At 32.4% G+C, this 24,456-nt stretch overlaps 1 protein-coding gene across 1 annotated transcript in view; it reads right to left on the reverse strand.

Moving 5' to 3' along the window:
* LOC143232713 (histone-lysine N-methyltransferase 2C-like) overlaps nucleotides 1-24,456 on the reverse strand; it is a 180,224-nt gene that overhangs the window by 88,339 nt on the left and 67,429 nt on the right. Inside the window, 10 exon segments of the mRNA XM_076468458.1 lie at nucleotides 6,744-7,337; nucleotides 7,671-7,943; nucleotides 11,162-11,239; nucleotides 11,491-11,595; nucleotides 12,075-13,017; nucleotides 14,258-14,550; nucleotides 16,974-17,094; nucleotides 19,795-19,845; nucleotides 20,185-20,258; nucleotides 23,148-23,341. Coding sequence (XP_076324573.1) covers nucleotides 6,744-7,337; nucleotides 7,671-7,943; nucleotides 11,162-11,239; nucleotides 11,491-11,595; nucleotides 12,075-13,017; nucleotides 14,258-14,550; nucleotides 16,974-17,094; nucleotides 19,795-19,845; nucleotides 20,185-20,258; nucleotides 23,148-23,341 — 2,726 coding nt within the window.

Genomic DNA, 24,456 nt, shown 5'->3' on the forward strand with positions numbered 1-24,456 from the left:
CATCTATTGTGATCTTTCATTTTTAGTAATGATGTACACTGCACAAATAAGTCTTACCATCACAGTGTTACCAATGCTCAAACTAAACTCCTAGATTTGGTCCTAATCCACAGTAAAGTCCTATTATACAGAACAAAAATTTTGGTGAACATGATCACATTAATTATGGAAAATCCCAAAACAAAAATATTGTGGGTTGGTGGGTTTCACATTTTATGGTGCAAAGCAACTAGGCTGTCTGCACCAAACATCTGGTAAAAAGTGAAAAGTAAAGTAAAAGTATTAATATTAATAAAAAGGAATCAAGGTAAAACATGGCAAAGTTAAATTTTTGAATTAAAACTTAAACAGCATGATATCCAATTTTTATATCTAGTGTACAGCAGTGAGAGAGAAATTACAGTAATACAAGATCTAAAGGATATTCTTAAGCATAAGTTGAATGGTCATAACTTGCCAGGATGACTAACAGGCAAGTACAAACACCAGTGTTACTCACCTGAAATTGGCCTTTCCAGTCCTGGTTTCGAGTTATGTGGTGTCACAGCCATGTTCAGAAAGTAAAGTAATAGAAGTTTTAAAAGGCTTTCTGTAGTATAATTTTAATTATTATAACTTGTCAGGATGAATAACGGGTAAGTTCAAACATCAGCCTTAGTCACCTAAAGTTGGCCTTTCCAGTTCTGGTTTCAAGTTATTTGACATTACAGCCATTTTCTAATATCATATCGAACCAGCTGTACTTCAAAAAAGGAATCATAAAAAAAGGTCTAATTTATGAACTAAAAATTTAAAGTGTTAAAAAGATAAATGGCCTTTAAAAAACTAAAAATATTTGTAAGGTGGACAGGTCCAACGTTATGGGTAAACCTTGGAACTAAACATATCTAAAATGGTGCCATCAATGAGAGTCGTAACAACGGGAAGACAGTAAAATGTAACTTATTGTGACCTGAGTGTCACAGAGACACAGCATCAGCAAGCTCCTTCCCATGAATACCAACATGCCCTGGTATCCAGAGGAATTAAACAAAAGCAGATGTTAAAGAGAAATGGGCCAGTCAGTTTTGAATATCAGCGAGAATAGGGTGAGAACTGATGTGAAGTGATTCCAGGACTAACAGAGAGCTAGGTGAATCAGTATAAATAGTGCAGTTCGTGTACTGTATAACTTCAATGTGATCCAGGGCAAAAGAAATGGCAAACAGTTTGGCAGTAAACACAGAAATTGTAAAGAGGATTCTGTGTGCAACAACCAAATCACAGCAAACAATTGTAGAGCCCATAGAGTCATCTGATTTCAAACCATCTATATAATGGGAATGGAAGAATGGTTCAAAACATGTTCAGTAAATACAATGCAACACTTCCAATCACGAGTATCTGTCTTCTTCAGATGACTCAAAGAAAGGTCACATTTGGGGATAGTAATTAGCCATGGTGGGATGAGCTGATCTGTGGATACTGGTATGTCACCCAAAGACAGACCTAATTCATCTAACTGCACCTGAAAACAAAATCTAAAATGAACAGTAGCAGACTGTCTATTAGGAAAAGTGTGGCCCTCTGAAAAAAGAAAACACAACCCCATGTGGGATGCTGTGGTAAAGATCAAAGTTTTGAAGCATACATTTAGAACAGCTGAAAATAATGAAGGTATAGAGGGGATTCATGGGACTCCATGTACAAACTCTGGACTAGAAAAGTGCAAAGCCAAAGCCGCTGATGGCAAATAGGGTCCAAAATTTAAGGCTGAAGTCCTGGCAGAGCCATAGACCAGAAACTCATAGTCTAGTTTTAATCAAATAAGGGCATGATAGATTTTTAACATGGAACATCAAACCACCCACAAGAGGTGGAAGAAAAGACACAGAGGATGTTCAGTGCCCTTGTACATTTGACATGTAGCTGCTTGATGTGTGGAATAAAGCTCAGTTTACGGTCAAATATAAACCCCAAGAGCTTTGCCTCATGGACCATGGGAATCACAGCTTCATCAATAAGGAGTTTAGCATCAGGGTGAATTCCACACTGATAGCAAAAGTGTATGCAAAAAGTTTTGGAGAAAGAAAGGTTGAAACCATGTGCTGTGGTCCACATCAGTAAATGATTGAGAGCAGTCTGTAGCCGCTGCTCATATTTGATAACTGACATAAGATATGGAAGTCGTCGACAAAGAAACTGTTTGCAACTCTAGGGGGTAGTTGTCCACTGGTACCATTAATCTTTGTAATGAAAAGTGTGACACTCAAGATACAGCCCTAAGGGCTCCAAGTTCCTGTGGGAAATAATGGGAAAGTGTCGAATCCATTTCAACGTGGAATCGCAGTTTCATTAAAATTTTTTAAAATAAAAATCAATAAATTGCCACGCAACTTATACGAGTGGAGGTCTCACAAGGTACCTACCTATATGTTGTATCATACGCTTTCTTAAGGTAAGAAAAATAAAGAAACAGATATTGTTGTTTCAGAAAGGTTTTCCTGACTCATGTTTCAAGTTGAATCAGGTGGTCCAAGGTGGAGTGCTGTCTTCAGAACCCACATAGAGTGGGTGAGAGGAGGTTGTTTGATTTGAGGAACCAAACAAGATGAGCATTAACCATCCTTTCTGAAAACTTACAGAGACAGCTCGTCAAAGTAATTGGACACTAGTTCAAAGGAATCTTGGGATCCTTCCAAGGTTTAGGAAAAGAAAGTACAATAACATGGTGCCAAGCATCAGGAAAAACATTCTCCTGCCAGATCTGGTTAACAACAATCAGAAGAACAGCAAGAGAGGCAAGCGTGAAATGGCACACCATTTCATAATGAATATCATCAGGTCTGACTGATGTACTGCCAGACCAATGAAGAACAAGTTTAAGTTCCACCAGTGTAAGGGGGTAATTATAGTCATAAAGACAATCAGCCTGAAAGGAAAAATGGTGATCGTTCTGCCCATGTTTTAAATGGCTAAGAAGATGGGGGATAAGGCAGAAGTGCTAGATGCATGAGAAAAGCTTTCACAGAGTATTGGCAATGCTCTAGTATCAGCAACTTTCTAGCCATCAGAGAACAAGACTGAAAGGAAACAGAAGGATACTGACCACTAACCTTTCAAATTTTCTCCCATATGACTTTGGAACTGGTGGTAGACGAAATGCTAGAGGTACATTTAATCCAAGATTCCTTCTGGCTTTGACGTCTGACCTGCCAAGCACATGCAAGGGTCTGCTGAAATGTAATGTGGTTTAAAAGTGCGAGATTTCTACAAAAGGTATCCCAAACCCGTTTTTGATCTTCTCTCGCCATGTATCAAGCAGGATTCCACCAAGGAAGAGGGTAATGTGGGAAATGTGTAAAGGTTTTAGGAATACGCTGAGTAGCTCAGTCACTGCTGCCACATAGTCATTTATTGATGGCTTACACACAATGGCAGAATCAAGTTCCGAGTGAGTGGTGAAAGAAGGCCAGTTAGCCTGGTCCAATTTCCATCAAGGCACGAGGGTCGGATGGCATCAACTATGACCAGTCTCTCCCAAAATGATAGGAAAATGATCTCTGCCCTATGGATTACCATCGACTTTCCAAGAAAAGTAAGTGAAAAGTGAAGGGGAGCAAACAGAAAGATCTATAGTAGTAAAAGACTGACTAGGTGCATGAAAATATATAAGAACCAGTATTGAAGAGAGACAGGTTGTGGTCCAAGAGCATATGCTCTATAGCATGACCCCTCCCATCAATACTAGCACTACCCCAAAGGGTATTAATGTCCATTAAAATCCCTCAGTAGTAAAAAGGGGGATAGTAACTGCTCAATGAGTGCATCAAGGTCTGACTGATTATAAATCTCCTCAGGAAACAGGTAGAGAAAACAAATAGTGATGGTACAACCCAAGGAAACACAGATGGCTACAGCCTCCAAGTGTGTATCAAGTGACAAGGACAGGGTTGGCACACACTGATCAATCAGCAATGCCACACCACCATGCACTCATCCATCACATGACCTCTCATTTCTATACAAGGAAAATGCCAAAGGGTGACTGTATCAGCAGGTTTCAGAAATGTTTCCTGTAAGGAGAGGCACACAGGATGGAAAGAATCAATCAACTCCTTAATGTAATTTAAGTTTGATTGAAAACCTCAACAATTCCATTGGACCACAGTGGCCATTGTTATTTATGTGGAGGAGAATGTGGCAGGGAGATCTTCTGTTTGCAACCACATTTTTTTCTTTACTGGACAAAGATCCATCAACCTCCATGAATCCTGCCCTGGATCAGATAGGTAGGTCTCTGTCTGTGGACAAAGATTTAAATGGTGGAGGGCATGAACAAATAGTCGAGTTACTTTTTGGGGCTGCAGAAGAGGATTGACTAAATGATACATTTGAACCTGAAGGAAGTGAAACTAGGCAGTCACTGAAAGTACTGGTAAGGACAGATATGGAAGTAGACTCAGATGCGTCAACTTTTTTAATTATGGAGGGCACAAGATTCTTAAGATGTTTTGCAAATGACTCTGTTGAAGGCACAGAAAAATCTGTCTGCACTCCCATTGTGGTAGTGGAATAAAGTGCAGCAGCATATGTCCGAGATAGAGTTGGGGACAATAATTTCCGAGCCTCTGAGTAGGTGATATTATTAACAGTCTTTAAACATTGCACCTCTTTCTCTTCTACCCATTTATGGCAACAAATAGAGTAAGAGGGGTGTGGGCCACTACAGTTAACACAGTGTAGTTCGAGGTTGCACTTGTAAGCCTAGTGAATTTACCACCATCAGGAGCACATACCAAAGAACCATGACATGATGTTCTTTGAGTGATAAAACTGCTGACACTGAAAACATCTGAGAGGGTGAGGAATGTAAGGGCGTACCTTGCAGTTCAGATAACCTGCTTTGACTGTAGCAGGAGGATGAAATGTTGTAAATGTTAGTATCACAACATTGGTAGGGTCCATAATTCTGTATTTACGAGTGAAGATTTGGTGTACCGTAGTAACGCCTTGGCTGGAGAAATCAGTGAGGATTTCCGATTTGTGAATGTTCTTTAAATACCTCTCAACTATAACTACTCTGGAAGAATACAAAGTTGCATGGGGAGTAACCTCAATGGGTATATCCCCGATTGCTTTTGATTTCAAGAGGAGTTTGGTATGCTGTGGTGAAGATGTTTCCACAAAATGTCTCTTTACTGACTTTGGGGAGCCAGTAAGTCCCTCTAATTCCTTCTGAATGAAAAATGGAGACATCTGTCCCAAGGATTTCTCAGATGAGGAATGAAGAATCAGAATTTGAAGTGTAGAATCTGGCTGCAATGTTGACTGTACAACAGAGCTGTCCATACGTGGTCGCTTACCAATGATGTTTTTTTTTTTCAATTCTTTCATTTTTATTTATTTTGTTAGAAATATGGGTATCCATAGCAAGGAAACAACGTGGAGGACATACTACAGTGCCAAACAAAGACACTGCAGCAATGCCAGGATTTTGTGAGCACTATACCCAAACACCAGCATTAGATACAATGTCCAATGTGTTGAGAGCATCCAACACTGGTATTTGGTTGATCCTATCCCAAGTGGACCAGCCGAGTGACCCTAGGGAAGCCACCCCAGGGCTGCCCGTCTACAGGAATTCAAGGCCAAAGTGTTGTGTTAGGGTTGAACCCCTCAACTACCAGGATTCTCTCCTCCCCTTCATGGGCCACCATGCATGGCAAACACATGGGTGGATGTTTAGATCCCAGAGGAGGTAAACTGAAAGAACACAACTTTCCCTGGGAGGTCCCCTCACCATATACAGGAATCCACACAGAGGAGAAAAATACTGTGAAATATTTGCAATGACACAAAAGTGGTTTCACAAGAAATTATCTACTGTTCTTACTTATTTTACAATTCATGTGTTTTTTTTCAACTACACAGACTTCTCACGTAACTGATATAACATATAGCACAATACAATTAACATCACTTTATTTTACAATATTTTAGTTACAATACAGCAAAATCACTGTAATAAAATAAGCATCTGATCATCAGAGACCTGAATATGTTCTGTATCATCCACTAAAATGTAAATAATTTGTTGACTTCATGCATTATTGAACTTCACATGTTTTTGTGTTCCAGAACTCAAAGTTTCCATTTCTTTTTCCATTGGTGACTTTGTAAGAAATTTGAAAGCAGATTTCATTGTTATCTTGAGAATTTTTTGTTTTCGTTTTTCTTTTAAATGTAGCATTATATTCTAGTTAGTAGATTTAGCATCAGTTTTATCACACTGGAAAATCATTTTGTTAGTTGAAAACTTTATTTATATATATTTCCTGGGATTTAGATAAGATAGTGATACAACATCAAGATTTACTCATACTCTTACAAGGACAACAATTTGTTTCAATAGCATGAAATGCACATTGTATAAAAATAGGATAACTTTATTTTTCAAAACTTTAACCAAACTTTAAGCATTTCTCTTTAATTATACCCAAACACTCACTTGTCACTTGCTGTTTTTCCACAAAATGTCTCACCCATATGCCCAGGGTGCTTATTTTAATCATATAGAAACAATCCTGATTATAATAGCAGTGGCACAAGGTTGCTTCTCGTATTTTCTTTTGATAAAAACACTGTAATCTATAAATTTGTTCAGCAAGTTCAAAATTCAACAGGTTTATTAAAACTCTAAAAAGTAGACAACGTGCTACAGTGAAAACATTTACTTAACATGAAAGGTTTTCATTTCTTACCTAACAATTCATCATCATCCAATTCATCTCCCATTTCACTTTCAGCCTCATGAGATACAGACTGTTCTTCTACTACCTTCACAAGATCTTCTGCAGTGGTTCTCCTACGTGGAGTTTCTTCTAGATCAGAAGCTACCAATAAACTAGATTCTGTTTTAGTCTCAGAAACGCATGTCTGTTCTGGATAAGAAAGATCAGACTTGCTTGGGTTAGTGGCAGAGGTTGCAGTTTGTCTTATGGCAAGATGTTCTGGGACACTTACTGGCTGTTGTTGTAGCACAGTGGTTGGTTGGCCAGCAAATGAAGAAGCTTGTTGAGAAACATGAGACATTACCCCAACAGTGGGCACTGGTTGGCTAAAAGCACAGTTTGAAGAGGCAGCAAGACGAGTCAAACTCTGAGAAGCTGAAGCAGTGGGGTGGGTCAATCCTGAGCAGGCTACTGGGAAAGGAATAGGAGAATGTCGAATAGGAGAACAGATACCTTCTATTCTAGCCTGAGGCAATGTTGAAAGTGTTGCTGTTGATCTATGCTGTTGAATATCAGTTAGTGGAGTACAAACTGCTGGTTGACCAAACCTACCTAACACATCTCCTGCAATAACAATAATGACCTCAAAACTTTTTAATGTATTTTAAAATAAATAACCAACTTTATTGATGTACATAAATTCACCACACTACTTTCCTAAGGAAATTTTGTAATTACATAATATACAATTAATTTATTAAATAATTTAAAGTAGATGCAGCAAGAAAATTACTAATGAATCACAAATCATGAACAAATAAAATTTGAATTTTAAATATACATATTATCCATTAACAAAGTATATCTTTGTACATATTAACCCTTATTTCTGGTTAATTAGTTATACATACAACTAACATTAAAGCAAGAACAATACAAATTTACTTATTTTCATACCAGCTAAAATCTGCTGTCGTGGCTGTGGAGTTTGTTGTTTAGGTTGCGAGTCAAATGGTTCAGTAATATTTCCTGCAAATCCTGTAGACATGCGTGGACTAGGGCCTGCCATCCTCATTTGTCCTGGAGACCATGCTTGACCTCTCAGCTGAAGCTGCTGCTGCAGAAAAATCATTCGTAGACGTGGGTCTACTTGTCCTCTCAAACTTCCAAGTTTGTGTTCTAATCCTGAAATTGGATGGCTAAATGGCTGATCAGGACTAGTAGGAACACCTACAAAACAAGGAAAAATCTGTTTAATGCTTGTTTTAGAATTATGGCAAATATTACACACTTTTAAAACAAAAATTATTTTACACCTAAACATGTCTTCCAAACTCTCATGTTATTGTTAAAATAAAATGTTCCTGTAAAACCTAATGACTTATTTGCAATGGGTATTGTTCTAATTAAACTTCAGAAGCTATAAACAAATGAAGATGGACTTTATTCAATGAAGTGTAGTTTTGATGATAGCTTTACAGAATGAGAACTTTGTAAATGTTTATATCACAATTTCTTACTTTTAAGTCTCTTCCTCAGGTTACAAAAAATGACAATGAACTGCTTTACTGAATTACAAATATGACTGACTATTCTCAGTATTTGATTTTTATCTGATTTATTCTCAGTACTTGTTAATGAGTAGACATCCAGAATACAATTATATTCTAAAAAAATATTACTTAAATCACTGCAAAACACTTGAATGATAATTATATTGAAAGAATGTAATTATTTTAATTTAATCATCTTAACTTGTCTGTGGAAAGCTATCTATGAATGTAAGTGATCTCTATAAATTAAGATGTCTACAGTTACCAGTGACAGATGAATGGATACGCGAGATGAATCTTGGCCCTGACAAATAAGGGCTTACCAAAAATGATGCAAGTTTTACAGAAAAAATAAAATTAAGAAAAAACTAAATCAGAAGGATTTTGCATCCTGGTTCTACATTTATTGAGCAAACTTTCAACTTTTCTCTTGGAGCATCTCTTATGTGTAATACAGTTTTAAAAAATACTGTAACAAAAGCATTAGCAAAACCTATCACTACAATAACAGTAACATAAAATGTAACACAAAGAATTACAACAATTATGAAATATTTTAATTATTCTTTTTAAGAATATTGTACACTTATAAGAGAAAAGTTAATTTCATATTAACAAGGAAATAAATACTGAATGTGGAGTTATAGACCTCAAATGTGTTTACTGTCTTTTTTTACCAAATGTTATGGACGTCAAAAACAAATATTAAAGAAATACAACTCAAAAATTTAAAATTAGCAAACTAAGTTTGATGTTAAACAAGTAATCAAAATGTATGTATTTTATCAATATTTAATTATTTTATTCATTGCTTTTTTGCCATCAGTATTCATGAAAGTATGCTATAGTCTAATAGTTTTCCACTGATGTAAAATGATATAAACACAAATTTAACTACCATATAAGGACACAATGTTTGTCTTAATCCTTCCATTGTAGGTTGAGTGGAAACCACCAAACTTGTAATCACAAAAGTAATTATGCAATGACTTTTAATAACATAAACATGCTTTTACAAAATTTTGCAGGTTATTGCTAAAAATTACAAGACTTTCAAACAAAAAATATCAGGTTTTTAAATTATGTATTAAGATGTTTCAATTAATAATTTTTTGTAATTTATTTCTTTCACAATGTTGACTATCCAATATGCAAAGTAACTTTTATTTTAAGAAAAAAATACTTTTATGCATCAGAAATTTTTCAAATTTCACCTGTGAAATCTTTATAACATCTTAACCTCCAGGTAATTATGAAAATTTCTTTTTATAACTTTGTATTTTATCTGTTATTATCACTACTATATCTCTATATGGGTTGGTTCTATTTGATTCATCTTGTAACCACAATAAAAATTATGCTTTTTCTTTCTAGAATGACAACAAATTATAACTTGAAAATGCAAATTTTTAGTCAAATTGCTTTAATTTGATAACATTACACACTTATATATATTTACTAATTTTATTATAGTGATCTTACAACCACTGTTGGCTAACATTATTGAAGTTGCAATGATGTGGTGCATGTACACTCATGTTTCCATATCAAAGAATATAAAACCAGTCTTTACAAAATGCCCAATCTTGGCTGTGTTATAATAGGCAAGTATTATATAAAATATAGTCACATTTCAGTTTTAATACATCATGCATGCATATACATTCTTACTACTTACAAACAAGTTCTTAATCATTTTTTTTAATAACACAGAACAGAAAATAAAGATATAAAGCAAACAATCATCTCTTCTAGTGCTGAAGTTCTGTACTCATTTGATGCCTATCACATGTTGCTAAGCCTTATAAATTTTTGCATATAAAGGATGTGAAATGAAATCATTTTTAGGTTTTTTTTAATATATGCATTTGAATAACCAAAAAATTGTAAGTTACCATATCAATACCACAAAATTCCATTACAATTTATCAAGTTTTGTAAGTAAGCTGTTTTTGAGTCCAAATAAATATGAACTTTCAAAGAGGCTAAATACTCAACTTACCAGTTCAAAGATTTATTTCAACAGAAAGAACTGATGCCATTGTATGTGAAAATGGCTGGAAAAAAAAACCACACTTGGAGGGCATTAAGCTTTCAACTGGTTACACAGATATAATATATAGAAGTGTATATAAGAAACCATTTCCAAAAATAGAAAGAGGTGAGCAGGTCCAGGGTATTTCAGCAAGCAGAAAAGGAACTTCTTATTTGTCAAGGTTCTAGCTTGTTAATATTAGTAATTTGAGTTCCTTATTCATAAGAAGCTATAGACTTTAAATTTGGACATCATAAACATCTAATTTAAATAAATGATGCATTAAACATGCCATTTTATATACAAAAATCAATGTATTTAGGATTTCTTTTTTAATATTTACTTTTAAATTAAGAAATTAACTAATGGATCATAACAAAATTTGAATTACAATTTATACTTTCATGTCAAAATTACTGGCATACATTCATAAAATAGTTGTTCAATAAAAATTTTGAATGCGAGTCAACAAAAACAACGACATGGTCTTTGACCCATAATCTGTTGTGATAGGGTTAAATGTTATAGAAAAATTCTAATTTTTTTTTACAAAATTTCCTCTTATGAGATGTTAAAATATCACTACATTTTAGAATCTACAACAAAACAAGATTCAGTACAACTGTAGGACAGAACAATAACATGTATAATAAGAAAAAATGTGCTTCAAATGTTTTAAAACACATAAAAAACATGTTCATTCATGAAGTTTAATTTTCAAAAATTAAAATGTTGATTAAATACCCTTTTAAATATTTCCAGTGTCATATCAAAAACCAATTCATTGAGTTTCTAATCAAAAACTGGTGCTAACCAGAAATAATTCAAAAGTACAAGTATTATCAAATGTTAATACTTACGAGGTCTCACTCCAGGTGGTAAAGGTTGCCTAAAACTATCTTCCATTCCAATTCCTCTAGGAGCTCCAATTACAGTTTCTAGAGGTTAAAAATGTTGGCTTAAATACCCATGATTAATAAATATACAAGGAAAATATATGCAAATAAATTAACATGTTTTTCTCAAACATCCTCTGAGGACAGTTTTTCCAGGGCACTTTAATCAAGTTATTTTCAACATTCAATACATCTTGTTATATTTATACACTGACAATCTCAAATGTTCTAAACTTTAAAATTTCTATGTTTCCCCCTTAAGTTACAAAAGGTTCTGCTTTAGCCAAACTCACTGGATGTATTTATTCCTTGCTGTAAGTGGAATTTGACACTATCCTGTCCACCTGCAACCTGTGAAGTACCTATCCTTACAAGAGTTGTTCTGCTGGTAGCCACTTCTGTTTGGGTAATAACAATTGGAAAAGTATTCACATGCTGATAAACTGATCTACTTGTTTGTAACATACTGATTTGAGAGATACTAATTATGTCACCAAAACCATTTATCAGGTCAATCTACTGTGAATAAAAAATTAGAATAATTTACATACACGAAAACAAATATAATAACAACAGTGATATAAAAAAATGTTAATATGTCACTAACAATAGTAACTTCAAAAAAACTAGTTTTTAATGTATATTTTGGAGATAATACTTTAACTTCAAAAAAACTAGTTTTTAATGTATATTTTGGAGATAATACTTTAATAATGGTTTTAGTTACTATACAGTGGCTTCAACTAATATCCCCTCACATTGTATCAAATAATATTGCTAACAGTGTTTTATGTGAAATTTAAACCACATTCTACAACTCCAATTTTAGTTTTTTAGAGTTATACCTCAATAAACAAGATTATGACATGTATCTTACCTGGAGGCCAATGTCGAAGAGGTATCTGGCCTTGCTGTTCTCTCATCATCTGCTCTTTAATTAGCTGTTGTCTCTGAAGTAAGTCTCTTAGCTGTTGTCTTGGCATCTGAGGGGCTTCAGCCTTCATTCCTGCAGAAATACTAACTGCAAGAGTCTGCTCAGGATGAGAAACACCAGGTTCTCCTAGCAGGTGCGATACAACTGCAGTGGTACCTGGAACATGTGTGGGCCGTGGTGTTGCTGGCTGCTTGGCATAAGGGTCATTCATCATTTTTGGTGTAGAAACAGGTCGAGGAGTTAATGGAGGCTGGGAGTAAGGATCAGCAGAAGAATGTGATGGAGGCTGAGGACGGGTCAAATCTGGAACATATCTTGCAGCTGAAGTTCCACTTGGTGAAGGTAAGTGATCAGGCACAGACTGCTGGGGTCGAGGTGTTGGTGGAGCCTGGGAGTATGGGTCCATTGAAGTAAGAGTTGCTGATGAAGGACGGGATCCAGTAGATGGTGAGTATGGGCTTGCAGCTAGGTGTGGTGTGGAAGGTTGTTGTGTATACGGATCTTGAGGCATAGCAGTACGAGGAGTGGGTGGTGGTTGACTATAGGGATCTGCACTTGGTGTTGCAGGTGAGGCCTGAAAAACATCTTGACCAGATGCTTGAGACTCTGTTCGAGGCTGACTGCCTGGAGACACAGGTGAGAATAAAGGTCTTGGCTGTGTTACAGGTGTTCGATAACTGATACTGGGTCGTTGCCGAGCCAAGAACTGATCAGGAGCTGAAACAGGTCGTGGTGTGCCAGGTGGTTGCGAGTATGGATCCCCAGGGGGTAACTGATTGGTATCTATAGGAGGTCTCACCCTTGACACTTGGATTAATGAACTGATTGAAGTTGCTACCCTAGATGGTCCTGGAGATCTTTGTGGATGAGCAGGAGATAATGGACTCTATAAATTGTTAGTGTAAACCATTAAAAAAAATTTTAAATCACAACATTTTTAACACATAATAATAATGTACTATCACCACAAAAATTAATTTTGTAGATAAATCTTAACACTCTCAATAGAATCTCAGTCTGTTTGACTGCCCATGTGACCTCTTTGTACTTGTTTAAAGTTGTTTTAGATTTAATATTTCCAACATTCAATATAGGATGTACATATCTGTAAAATTTGGCAGTCTTTCAGTTAATATTATGTCTTTCACATATAAAACAATATTTTAGTGAAGTATTTTCAATAAAATAAAGGTATGTCCATGAATACATTTAGTATTTGTTTTAAATAGTCTGTGTGATAAGTGATTTTTATGCTAAAATTAAAAATACTTTTCTTCATCTCAAAAATCTCAGATTTACGTTTTCTCTAAACTCTTGCGTGCTTTTCAAATGTTTGTTTTCAGTTATTTTCTCTATCTCAAAATGGAATCATTCATTAATTTTTATTCAAATGAATAATGCACCAAACAATATAGACTAATAACATGCATAAAATGGAGAAATTCCTCTCAAACTTTTTCCGGCTTTCTATGCGATAAGAATTATTATAAATTCATTCAAGCTAATCATTAACTTTCACACAGAAACGATGTTGGCACTCTGTACTCTGAGTGAAACTGACAATTATCCATTCAGAACATCATGTTATACAATACATCATTTAATAGATGAAAATCTTAATTTTCTATTGATTATAGGTAACACATAATTAAATGTAAGAGAACTATTAACAAATTATGAAAGAGATGTGACAGGTAGGTATGATAGGTGTCTGATTTCTATTCGATAACTCTATAATCAAACAAAACTGATGACTATAAATAATATAATTTACTTGAGCAATGATGATCTTATAGTGAGTAATTTATGTTTATTTTTGTACATTTTGAGAGGGCACTGGATAAGATAGGGAAGATGAAATATTAAGAGAAAATGTATCATGTGTCCTACAATGAGAAATTAAAAATTGTTTTAAATATTTTTTGAGTTAAGAACTTAAAACTTATATACTATTAAAATATAAATTATTAGCTAAGACTTTATGCTATTCTAATTGTTATAATATTAATAAAAAGTAGTTCAACAAAATTTTGAAAGACACTAAAACCTTGTATTATGCACAGTACAGGATAACAGTGGCAACAGGGTTAAAACAAAACTTCTAAGAAGTAAATTGAATATCATACCTGACAAGCTGGCACCTGAGAAGTCATGTGAACAGGAGATGGCACTGGTTGTCCCCCTGAAGTAGACTGACTAAAAGCAGGGTGACTAGGAACTGCAACAGGAGGTGTAGGTGTGTGTGATGCAGTTCCAGCTTCTGTAAAACCTGATGTTAGTGTTGTGGGGGTTATAGGTGAAGTCACCCCTGTTGGAGTTCCTACAGAGGGGGTTGGTGTTGATGGAGCTGAAGAGGAAGTTCCTTCAGCTGTGCTTCCCTGGCTATGCTCCATAACCAATTGATGAGTTTTCAAATAAGCTGGAAAAAATTAAATGTATATCACAATTTTTTTTTCATCAAATCTAAAAATAACAGAAATTTGATATTTTCTCTGTGAAAAACTTTTGGGCTATAACCTCTTTTAATTTGTTCAGAATTCACAAGAATGTGATAAAGAAAAAAGATACAGAATCAGAGTTTAATATATTTTACACAGATATAAAAGTTACATTTGTGAAGGCAAATTATGTGTGCATGAAACCGTTACACCACTCTTCACACTTGCTTAATAACAGAAACAACAGTATTATGGAAGAAAGATTTTGGTGTTCTGATCCATCAGTCTCTTATGATATTGCAATGTGCTGTTGTTAGTGGCAGGACAAATAGGATTGTAGATTGTATCTAGAAAAATACTGAATACAAGTCTAAAGAGGTTATGATATCACTGTATAGGTCACAAGTTACACAACACAGCACTTTGTTCAGTCTTGGGCTCCTTACCTTAGAAAAGACATTAAACTGTTTGAAAGAGTCCAGAGAAAAGCTACTAGGATGATACCCAGGATGAAAAGGTTGTCATATAAGAATTTCTCTTGAAAAAAGAAGTCTTAGAAGGGATCTGACTGAAGTATTTCCAATTATTAAATGGTGTTGGTGCATGATCTGTTTTGTATTTAACGGTGAGAATGGTTCAACTGTAGGACTCAAATATAAATTTTGACAAAAATGTATCATCTTCATCAGTGACAACTTTTATTTTTTCTTTCTAACGGGGTGATTGGTCTTTGAAACAGGTTGCCTACATGTGCAGTAGATGCAGTTAATTTAGGGGAGTTTAAAGAAAAGTATGATAAATATTTGGCAGGCGAGGACTGGTTTGAGGATTTTTTTAGTTTAATTTAGTAAATAGAACAACCCAAATGGAATAAATTTGGTATTATGTTAAAAGCTATTTTGCATAACAGGAATTTACTAAATTTCTATTGGTTCATAAAAATGTTTAAAATGTTCCTTTTAAATATGTTTAAAAATATATCAGTAAAAAACAATGCCTTCTTTCTTCCTTTAGAATACAAGAATCATCAAAATAAGAAGCAAAACATATTTCATTCCACAAATCATATATTATATGCTGCAAATATAGCTGTTTAAATATGTACTGCTACATGTTAAATGCTACTTTACGCAAAAGGACTAATAGTGCTTTATGTATGTTCTAGATTTAGTTCATAATGTCACAAAAAAGTAACATATTATTAAACCTTACCATATTCCTGTCCTTCAACAATTTTAAAAATTGTACCACATGCTTTTTTTTAACTTTTTGGGCTTTTTATTCTTGAAACAAATACAGCTAATTAAAGCAAACTGATAAGCAGCAATAAGTAGACCTACTAAGTTACACTACATTACAAATCAATTGAGTTAAGTAAATTAATTAAAATTAATCTTAGCTTCTTAAACTCAGATAAAGAGACATCAACACAGCATGAAACACAAAAGACTAGATCCAATCCTTGTTTATAAAATCTCTATGTTGTAATATGACTTCCTATTACATCACCACACTTGTGGGTCTCCCACAAATTCTCAGATAGCTGTTATACATCATTACTATACATATAAAGATTTTTTGTCATAAACACTCTTCTTTCTAATACTCCTATTAAAATGCAAACTTCAATTCTGACTAAAATCTCAACTATGATTTTGGAAAGGCAACAGAATTTCAAAAAAAGTAGTGTTTTAATTACAATTGGAACTGTAGCACTGCTGTCACTAATTTTATTATTACAAATTGTAAATAACTTTTACTAATACAGATCCTATTTTGCTCCTAAGCATATAGAATGCAAACAGCTTATATTAAAAGAAAAAGGATTGGAAGAAATGTTCAATACTTATATTAAATTGTTCTTGGGTCAGTACATTACCTGATCTTCAACTGTAATTAAGCTAATTTAGAAATCAGTTTGCAATTTAAAAACAATTATAATGCTAGTAAAAAACAGCAACAGCTCTCAACCAGTGAAATTTCTTTTGTAAAACACCACTAGTTATTTTCTGTTTCTCTTACTACTAAATATGTTTACACTCTAGTGTGCACTATGCTACCTTAATTTCACAAACATCATAATTCATCATAAAGTTATGACTAAAACCATACATTTTCCAGCAAAACTATAGGATCAGACAGATTTAATAACAGTAAAAATATTAAGTACTGTGGCTTCTTAACAGGTTTGTGCACAACAATATTAGTTTCACTTTTTCTGGCTTAATAGAAATTATGCAACAGGAATACAATAAAACTCTTTTGCACATAAATGAAGATGGCTATTCCTTTCAATAAGAGAAAGACTAAAATAAATGAATTAACACAAATTTTGAGATCATATGATTTTTAATGTACATAACGTTCAACTAAAGGAATGTGTGGGCATTTGTTTCACTCTAACCTTGCACTTTTTGCTCTTGAACTAGTTGCTTCTGTTGTCGTAATGTCTGAAACTGTTTCCAGTGTAGCTCTTGTTCAGTTTCCTTTGGTCCTTTAGGTTCACGAGTTACTCGATTAGAATCCTATGTTAAAAATCAGTGTCTTAAGGAAACCATGAAATAATCAAACAAAATTATATTTTGCTATGTATTTATTAAGAATTATATCACCTGAAATTCTTTCTACAATAAAATAAAGTACTTTTAAATCTTATTAAAATACATTAACATTTAAAATTAAAGTTTTATACATAATAATTAACTTACATAGTTAAACTCTATTTTCATCTGATAATGGTTTTAAATTTTATGTTCTGCTTGTGTGCTAAGTTAATAATTTGTAAGTAAAACATATTTTGCTATACTTTTAAATTTATTATTGTACACACACTATATATATATATAAAATATATGAATGATTGGCACTTGTGTATTATTTAAAATTTAATAAATAATTAAAATCAACATTTTCTATTTACACAATTAAAATACTTTATTGAAGCCATTAATGGCTTCCATTTTAAAGCACCTTCTATTCCTACACTGTTTTGACACAGGTGACGTCCAAACAACATACATGTAAAGCATGCTTTTAAAGTGGAAGCCATTTACTGTTTCAAGGAAATTTTTAAAATTGCATAAATATAAAACAATGATTTTTAATCATTTGTTAAATTTTAATTTATATGTTGCTGAAAACAAGAGGTTATTAATTATTTTTTCATGCAGAATGTACACAAGCAGAAAAAAAATACTGTTTACAATAGATCTAAGTGTACATCTTGCATCTGCATAGGAAAAATATTTTACAACCTCACATATCCACACAATATTTCTTCCCACTATTGAAGCAGTTATCTTCCCAATGACACATTACTGTACTGATGTTTTTGTATATAATTTATTATAATTTTCTTTTTTTTTTATGCTATAATATCACCTCGGCTTAATTTAACAAAACTTCTAGAATTTTACAAGCATGGTTCATGCTCACACTGTGATTTATAGCTTTTTATACACACAGTAGTCTCATAGTAGTTAGTCCTACATACAACAACAAAAAACCAAAAAATTAAAAGAAAGCATGGGTGAAAAGTTTATAAGTTAAAGTTATTAAGATAACAAATTTGGTTTCTTTTTTATCTATACTGAAGTCAGTGCAGACAAAAAATGGTATTATGGTTTTATTTTATATTTTTCAGCTTTTAGTTTAACTATACCTCAAGACAAATAACTTTTGATATTCATTTAAGAGATTCTACAGATTGTGTGAAAGAAATACATAGCTTTTAGTTGAAAAGAGTATTTTTATTCATAGTGTGAATATCAATTTTCATTCAGACTGTTTCAGTAAAGGCTATAAAAATATACAGAAAAATTAGTAAAAATTTGACTTTCTGTACAATTGGTTTATAATGTTTACTAAAAGAGCAACAAAGTTTGTGAAGATACAGATATAAAAGTAATTTCAGAATTATTATAAAAAACATTGTGTTCAGCTTTATAGATACAGGGTTTGTCAATCTGACCCAGCTGGCAAACAGAGGAATAACAGGAACAGGGTGACACTCAAAGAACAATAGTTCTTTTGTCTACAAGATTATTAATTTTAGCATCTGGAAGCAGTATTTGGAATTAACAGAAATAATTTGACTATTGACTCTTCAACTCGTAGAAAACATTACAAATGATTCTATAATACACACAAACAATATCTAAATCAAACTATGCACAGTCAAAAATTTAGAATATTCAACCAATCACTTTTGATGTCTGCAGATTTTACATAATTTAAAAACAAATTATTATTTATGAAAAATTCTCCAAATACAGACCACTAAAATTATGCATTATGAGCATATTATTTAAAAGTGTTGTTGAAGCACAACAAAAAACTTTCCTAGTTAGGCATAAGCACAATTTTTATTGTTGTGGAAAGCTTTAGTAAATTATATATGATACTGATATGTTTTTGTTTGCAACTATAATTTCATAATAAAGAAATTACTGCCATTAAAAAAATTATAAACAATTTACATGAAGAGATAAACATATGACAGAAGTTTAAAAATTACAAAAAAATCATTCACTTTTACCACAGAAGACAATGCACTTGGTCAAAAGTACTAAATATTGATATACTGATTGCAATAAAATAAAAAAAGTTCAATATTTTTAATATGCTAGTATGTCTTAAGAATTCAAAAAAAACTAACTGTGCAAAACATTTGTCTTACTAAATACCAGAAAATCATACTCACAGCTTCTCATCAACTTTACAAAACATACATTTTTTGACAAAATTTCATGTTAAATATCTTGTCAATTTGTTCAAATATATAAATATATTACTGATAGTAAATGTTCAAGGTTGGGAGAAGGTGTAAGTTAAATACTATCTCATTAATGACAGCTGTGATTCACATAAATTTGCTTACTGGTGTGGTGTATTGTCATCAATCAGCGAGGCCAGGGAAAAAAACAAGAGACTAAAATGACAGCTATAATAATAATAATAATTAAATTCTTAAAACAAAATCTTTACTGCCAACTCTGTTATAAACATGCAAGCCTTCAAATCAAACAAACAACTCTTCTAAAAATATTCTATTCAACAAAACACCTAAACATTCCCAATTTACCTACAAAATTCATAATTACTGATGCATAATTTTTTCATGCTCATTATAGTACAATTTACTCTATTCTTTTAAAACATCCAAGCAAGTTTTTAGCTACATAAAATTATATTTTCTGACATTAAAAAAGGGGGAAAGAACTTACAGCCTGCTGTTTCTGCATTCTACTTGCGGTTCTGTTTTCTTTGGCTTTTTGCTGAAATTGCAGCAGATTTTAAAATTTGTTAAAAAAAAAGGGATTTTTCTACAACAATAAGCCATTTTCTAAACAGTTAAAGCAAACAAAATATGTTCAAATTACAAAATACTGAATTTAAATTGCAAGCAAACAAAACATATGATCATGAATTAAAATAAATGGTTTCTTGTTCAAATTGTTATAAAAAAGTATATAAAACCAACATATACCATTTCCTTTTTTCTACATATTTTCATATCTGTTAACAAAAAGAAGCAGTGCAACTTCATTTCTTTATTCTACAGAATAAAATGTAAGCTTCCACATATATTACAAGTCCTAAGAATACTACCTTACCAGGAATGGATGGCGTTTTTCAGATGAAAGACTTCTCCATATTTTAGCAATCTGTTTTGCCCTGTCAGGCCAATCTAAAATAAAACAAAAACTGTAAACCCCCCTTTTTTATGTAAACATTTTTTCCAATATCTATTAAATCACACCACCATGAAAACAATCTCATTTCAGGTATCAAATGTCTTAATTTTCACAAATTCCATTCTTTCAAGAAGTATAATAGCTTTTTGAAAATAGTCTTTCTCACCGATTGCTCACAACAGATAAAAACATGGTTATGAAAATGCTTTTTTTTTTGTAATGCAACATTTTTTTTCCTGTAAGATAACAATTAATAATTAATACATTTAACTATTTTAATAATTTGAACATGTTTAGATTAAAAACTCTTAAATATATTCCAAACATCCAATTTTTAATGAGTCAGTCTGTGGGTGCTCAATTTCTTTTCCAATCTGATTTCCCATACAAACTGGTAAATCAACGTCCTTTTTGAACTGATTGATACTTATTTTAGTTCATTAATGTAAACTAATTTAAATTTTAATGGCATTCACAACAATTATTTTATTTATTATCAATAAACAAATATTTTTCTTTGGCCATGTGTGAGGTGGATTTGTTTATAAGAATGGTTACATTTTCCTGTCCTCAAATATTAATTACTTGAGTCTATAATATCTGTCAAAGAACACAAATGAAAAGACTGGATTTTGATAGTTGCAAAACCAAGTACTAAAATATGATATGATGGAAAAATACCTGGTATTTGACTCAACATTTTACTTAGTACCTTAAACAAATCAAGTATTTTTTTATCATTAAAACATACTGCAGTTATTTATGACTTAATATTTCTTAAAATGTGATCATTCTAAAAAATATAACTGATCATTACAATTTTAAAATTAATTCTCTTACATTAACAGAGCAGTTTAAGTAATATTATATTATCTTAACCTCTTGGCAAGCCAGCAAAAAAAAATACTACATGGCAAAATCAATTCAATTATTTAGTATCCAGAAGAACATTTCAAACAATATTTCTGCAACTTTGAAAGTTATCTTGGATTTTATAAACAAATACAGCACACTGAATATAAAATGATAAAAATAAGCAATATCAAAAAATAAAAAAAGTCTGTCCTTTATATGAATTTCACCAATTGGTCTTTTGTTTGGTTATACTTCCAATGCTGTGGTTTTTCAGCAGTTACTTATCTACTTAAGGCACTTCATACCAATGTCTAGCTTACTGTCCGTGTTGAGGAGGTATCATTCGCCCTGCACTTATAGCTAGATCACTGACAATTACAATTGTTGTGTATCTCATAAAAGAAATACCTTATTAAAATTTTACCTGGCATCACTTTTAAAGAGTCTGGGTTTTCTACTTTGACCACATTTCATATTTCAGGAGAAATTTTACAGATCCTCTGCAGTTTTCATGCAGCATGTATTGAAAAACATGAAATTTTATAACAACCTGTTGGAAAGAATAGACTTTAACAGCCTAAACTTTGATTTCTATTAAATTTGTCATTTGGCATTTCCCTCCTTGGAATCATTACCGAATCAAATCACAGACACACACACACATGGGGTTCCTCTTTCCCCATATGAAAACTCAGCATTTCTGGTAAGTTCTCTTCAATAGGGATACAGTATTATCATTAGCACTCCCTGTCTAAATTTGGTACTTATCTTGACAGTTCAATATCTCTGTGTTTCTCACCTTTACTGCAAAATCTTAATGTACCTTCCCTAATCATATCAGTGTTTACTTCCTTATGGCACATGCAACACTTATTGTTTTTCTTCTTTATATACTGAGTATATTCAAGAATTTTCAAGTACATTCTGATGTTGAACTAAAATTCAAGTGCTTTAAGTAAACCACCCAAACTTAAAAAAAATTCAAGCCTGAGCAAACCATGTTATATTTTGAAGAACCAATTTAACTTAACAAAAAACCAACATCCATGCCTTATTAACTTTCCTAAAGTCAGCGTAAAATCAACAAATAATAAATTAATTTTATCTTCAGATAAGCATACTCCACTGATCATACAATATGAAATTGTCTACATTTTATGAAGAGTTTTATCACAACTTGAGAAAACTAAGCAATATCTAAGAAACTAAAATTTGTCACTGTTGAATAATTTAGGAATTGTCTTGATTTTTAAGTTAAGGTTTGATTTATAACTGAATGAAGTTCAAAACCAAAAAAGCATAAAAATAATTATAACATTGAATGGTTTTTATGCAAATTTATAACATATGAATGATAACTTTACAAAATCTAGTGAATACCTTTTCAAATAAATTTGAATTAAAAAATATATAGCTTTCAAACATACCACAAATGGCCAAAGTTAGGAAGAATAACAAAAATAAACCTAGCTACAATTTCCTCAACTATAAAATGATATTAATTTACATCAGGCTTAACCCCTTAGCTGCAGAAAGTGTCATGTGGCACAACTAAATTAACAAGCAGTTGCAGAACGTGCCATATGGCACACTTTAATTTCTTTCAAACAACAGTCTGTGGAACGCACGTAACCAATTACTACGCTGTCATTTACAACAAAAAACTCTGCAGCTAATTTATTTCTGTCATTAAACTACAAAATTTTATTCTTAACCTATAAATTCTACGAAAGAAAAAAATACTCCAAGCATAAATTTCGGTACAATATTAAATAAGAAATAATTTCCTGAAGTATAAAAAAAATTATGATTTTTTTACTTTTTTAAGTTTTCATATTTAACAAAAATAAAAAAATATGCATATATTGTACATTGTAGTTATATGAATTAATTCTCCAAGAAGGCTATATTACTGATGAAAAAGCATCCAAAAAGTTTAATAATGCACGGCTTACCGGGTGGAAAATAGCATTATTAGTTTCAACTGTAAACTTCTGTGTTCTATTCAGTATCTACAGTTTACTTACTAGGGTATTCAATCTTCAAGTGTGGCATGTTAATGTTTGCATAAAGAACTGGAGATATAGTGGCCTTTTCACCCAAGGCTTCATCAGGCTCCCACTTCAATATGTTTTTGTGACCATGAGCACCAATTTGTGGTGGAGGAGTTTCAAGTTGTTCTCCTTCTGGCCAAGGACTAGATGAGTCAGACAGCTGAGAGCTAATAATTAGAGAGATGACAAAGTAAACACATATTAAACAAGACAGTGTGTAATGGAAAATTCTGTCTTGTAATATTGGTATTAAAACATTAGAATATTTAAAACTCAGCTTAAACAATGTTTAACTTTCCTTAAGATTGAAATATACCTATTTTACTCCTTCACATATACTTTCAATGTTGGAATTTTAATACTTTGTTTACATGCGTGAAATTAAATGTATTCAGTTATTGTTGTAGCATTTAACAAACAACATTGTACTATTGGTGTACGAAGACATTTATCCCAGATCTTTTTACAGCATGGCAAAGATCTAGATTATTGTGGTATGTTATTTAACACATAGATGCAAGAGAGAAAAGTTCAAGGTGCATATGTGACCTTCTGCAGAGTACTAATAATAACATATTGGAAAGCAGAGTTACCTAAATGGTAATTTAGCAACATTTTGTTGCAAAGGAGAGTAAATACAAAATACAATATTCAAAGATACTGAAAATAACTGTAGATAGTGGTAACACAAACACTATATGCAAATTTTTCAATGAACAAAACTATTTTTATTCTTCCCATGAACATCCATCCCCTTACATTCCAGCTTGTTAAGAGTTTGAGACAGACTGAAATCATGAATTCAACAGCACGTGTTGGGTACAAATACTTCATAAGACATCTGATTGTTTTGTGTATAATGGACATTTAGTGTTTACTGAAGCTTGACATATTTTATGAAGGTATATCTGGTCATTTTAAAACCACAGTCATCATTACTTTTCCAATAGAGGGTCAGGGACCACACCATATATATGATACTGTAGTGAATATACATTAATTTAAAAAACATAAAAAATAATCTTTTATTCATGACTTTTGAATATAACATTACATTTAATAGGTTTAATTTCAATAAACTTTTCAATAGTTTTTGTTCTGAGAAATGAATAGGGATTTTTATGAATACACATAAGATATATTTTACCATAAGCAATGCATAAGTAAAACACAAATTTTGAAGGGAAGAAATAATTTTGAGTTAACTTCCAAGCCTCTCTAGAAAACATCATTTAAGTAGTGATGTTTAATCATCTTGTCTTCATATCATATTTACCTTGGC

This window comes from Tachypleus tridentatus, chromosome 11 (assembly GCF_004210375.1).
Source record: "Tachypleus tridentatus isolate NWPU-2018 chromosome 11, ASM421037v1, whole genome shotgun sequence".
NCBI lineage: Eukaryota > Metazoa > Arthropoda > Merostomata > Xiphosura > Limulidae > Tachypleus > Tachypleus tridentatus.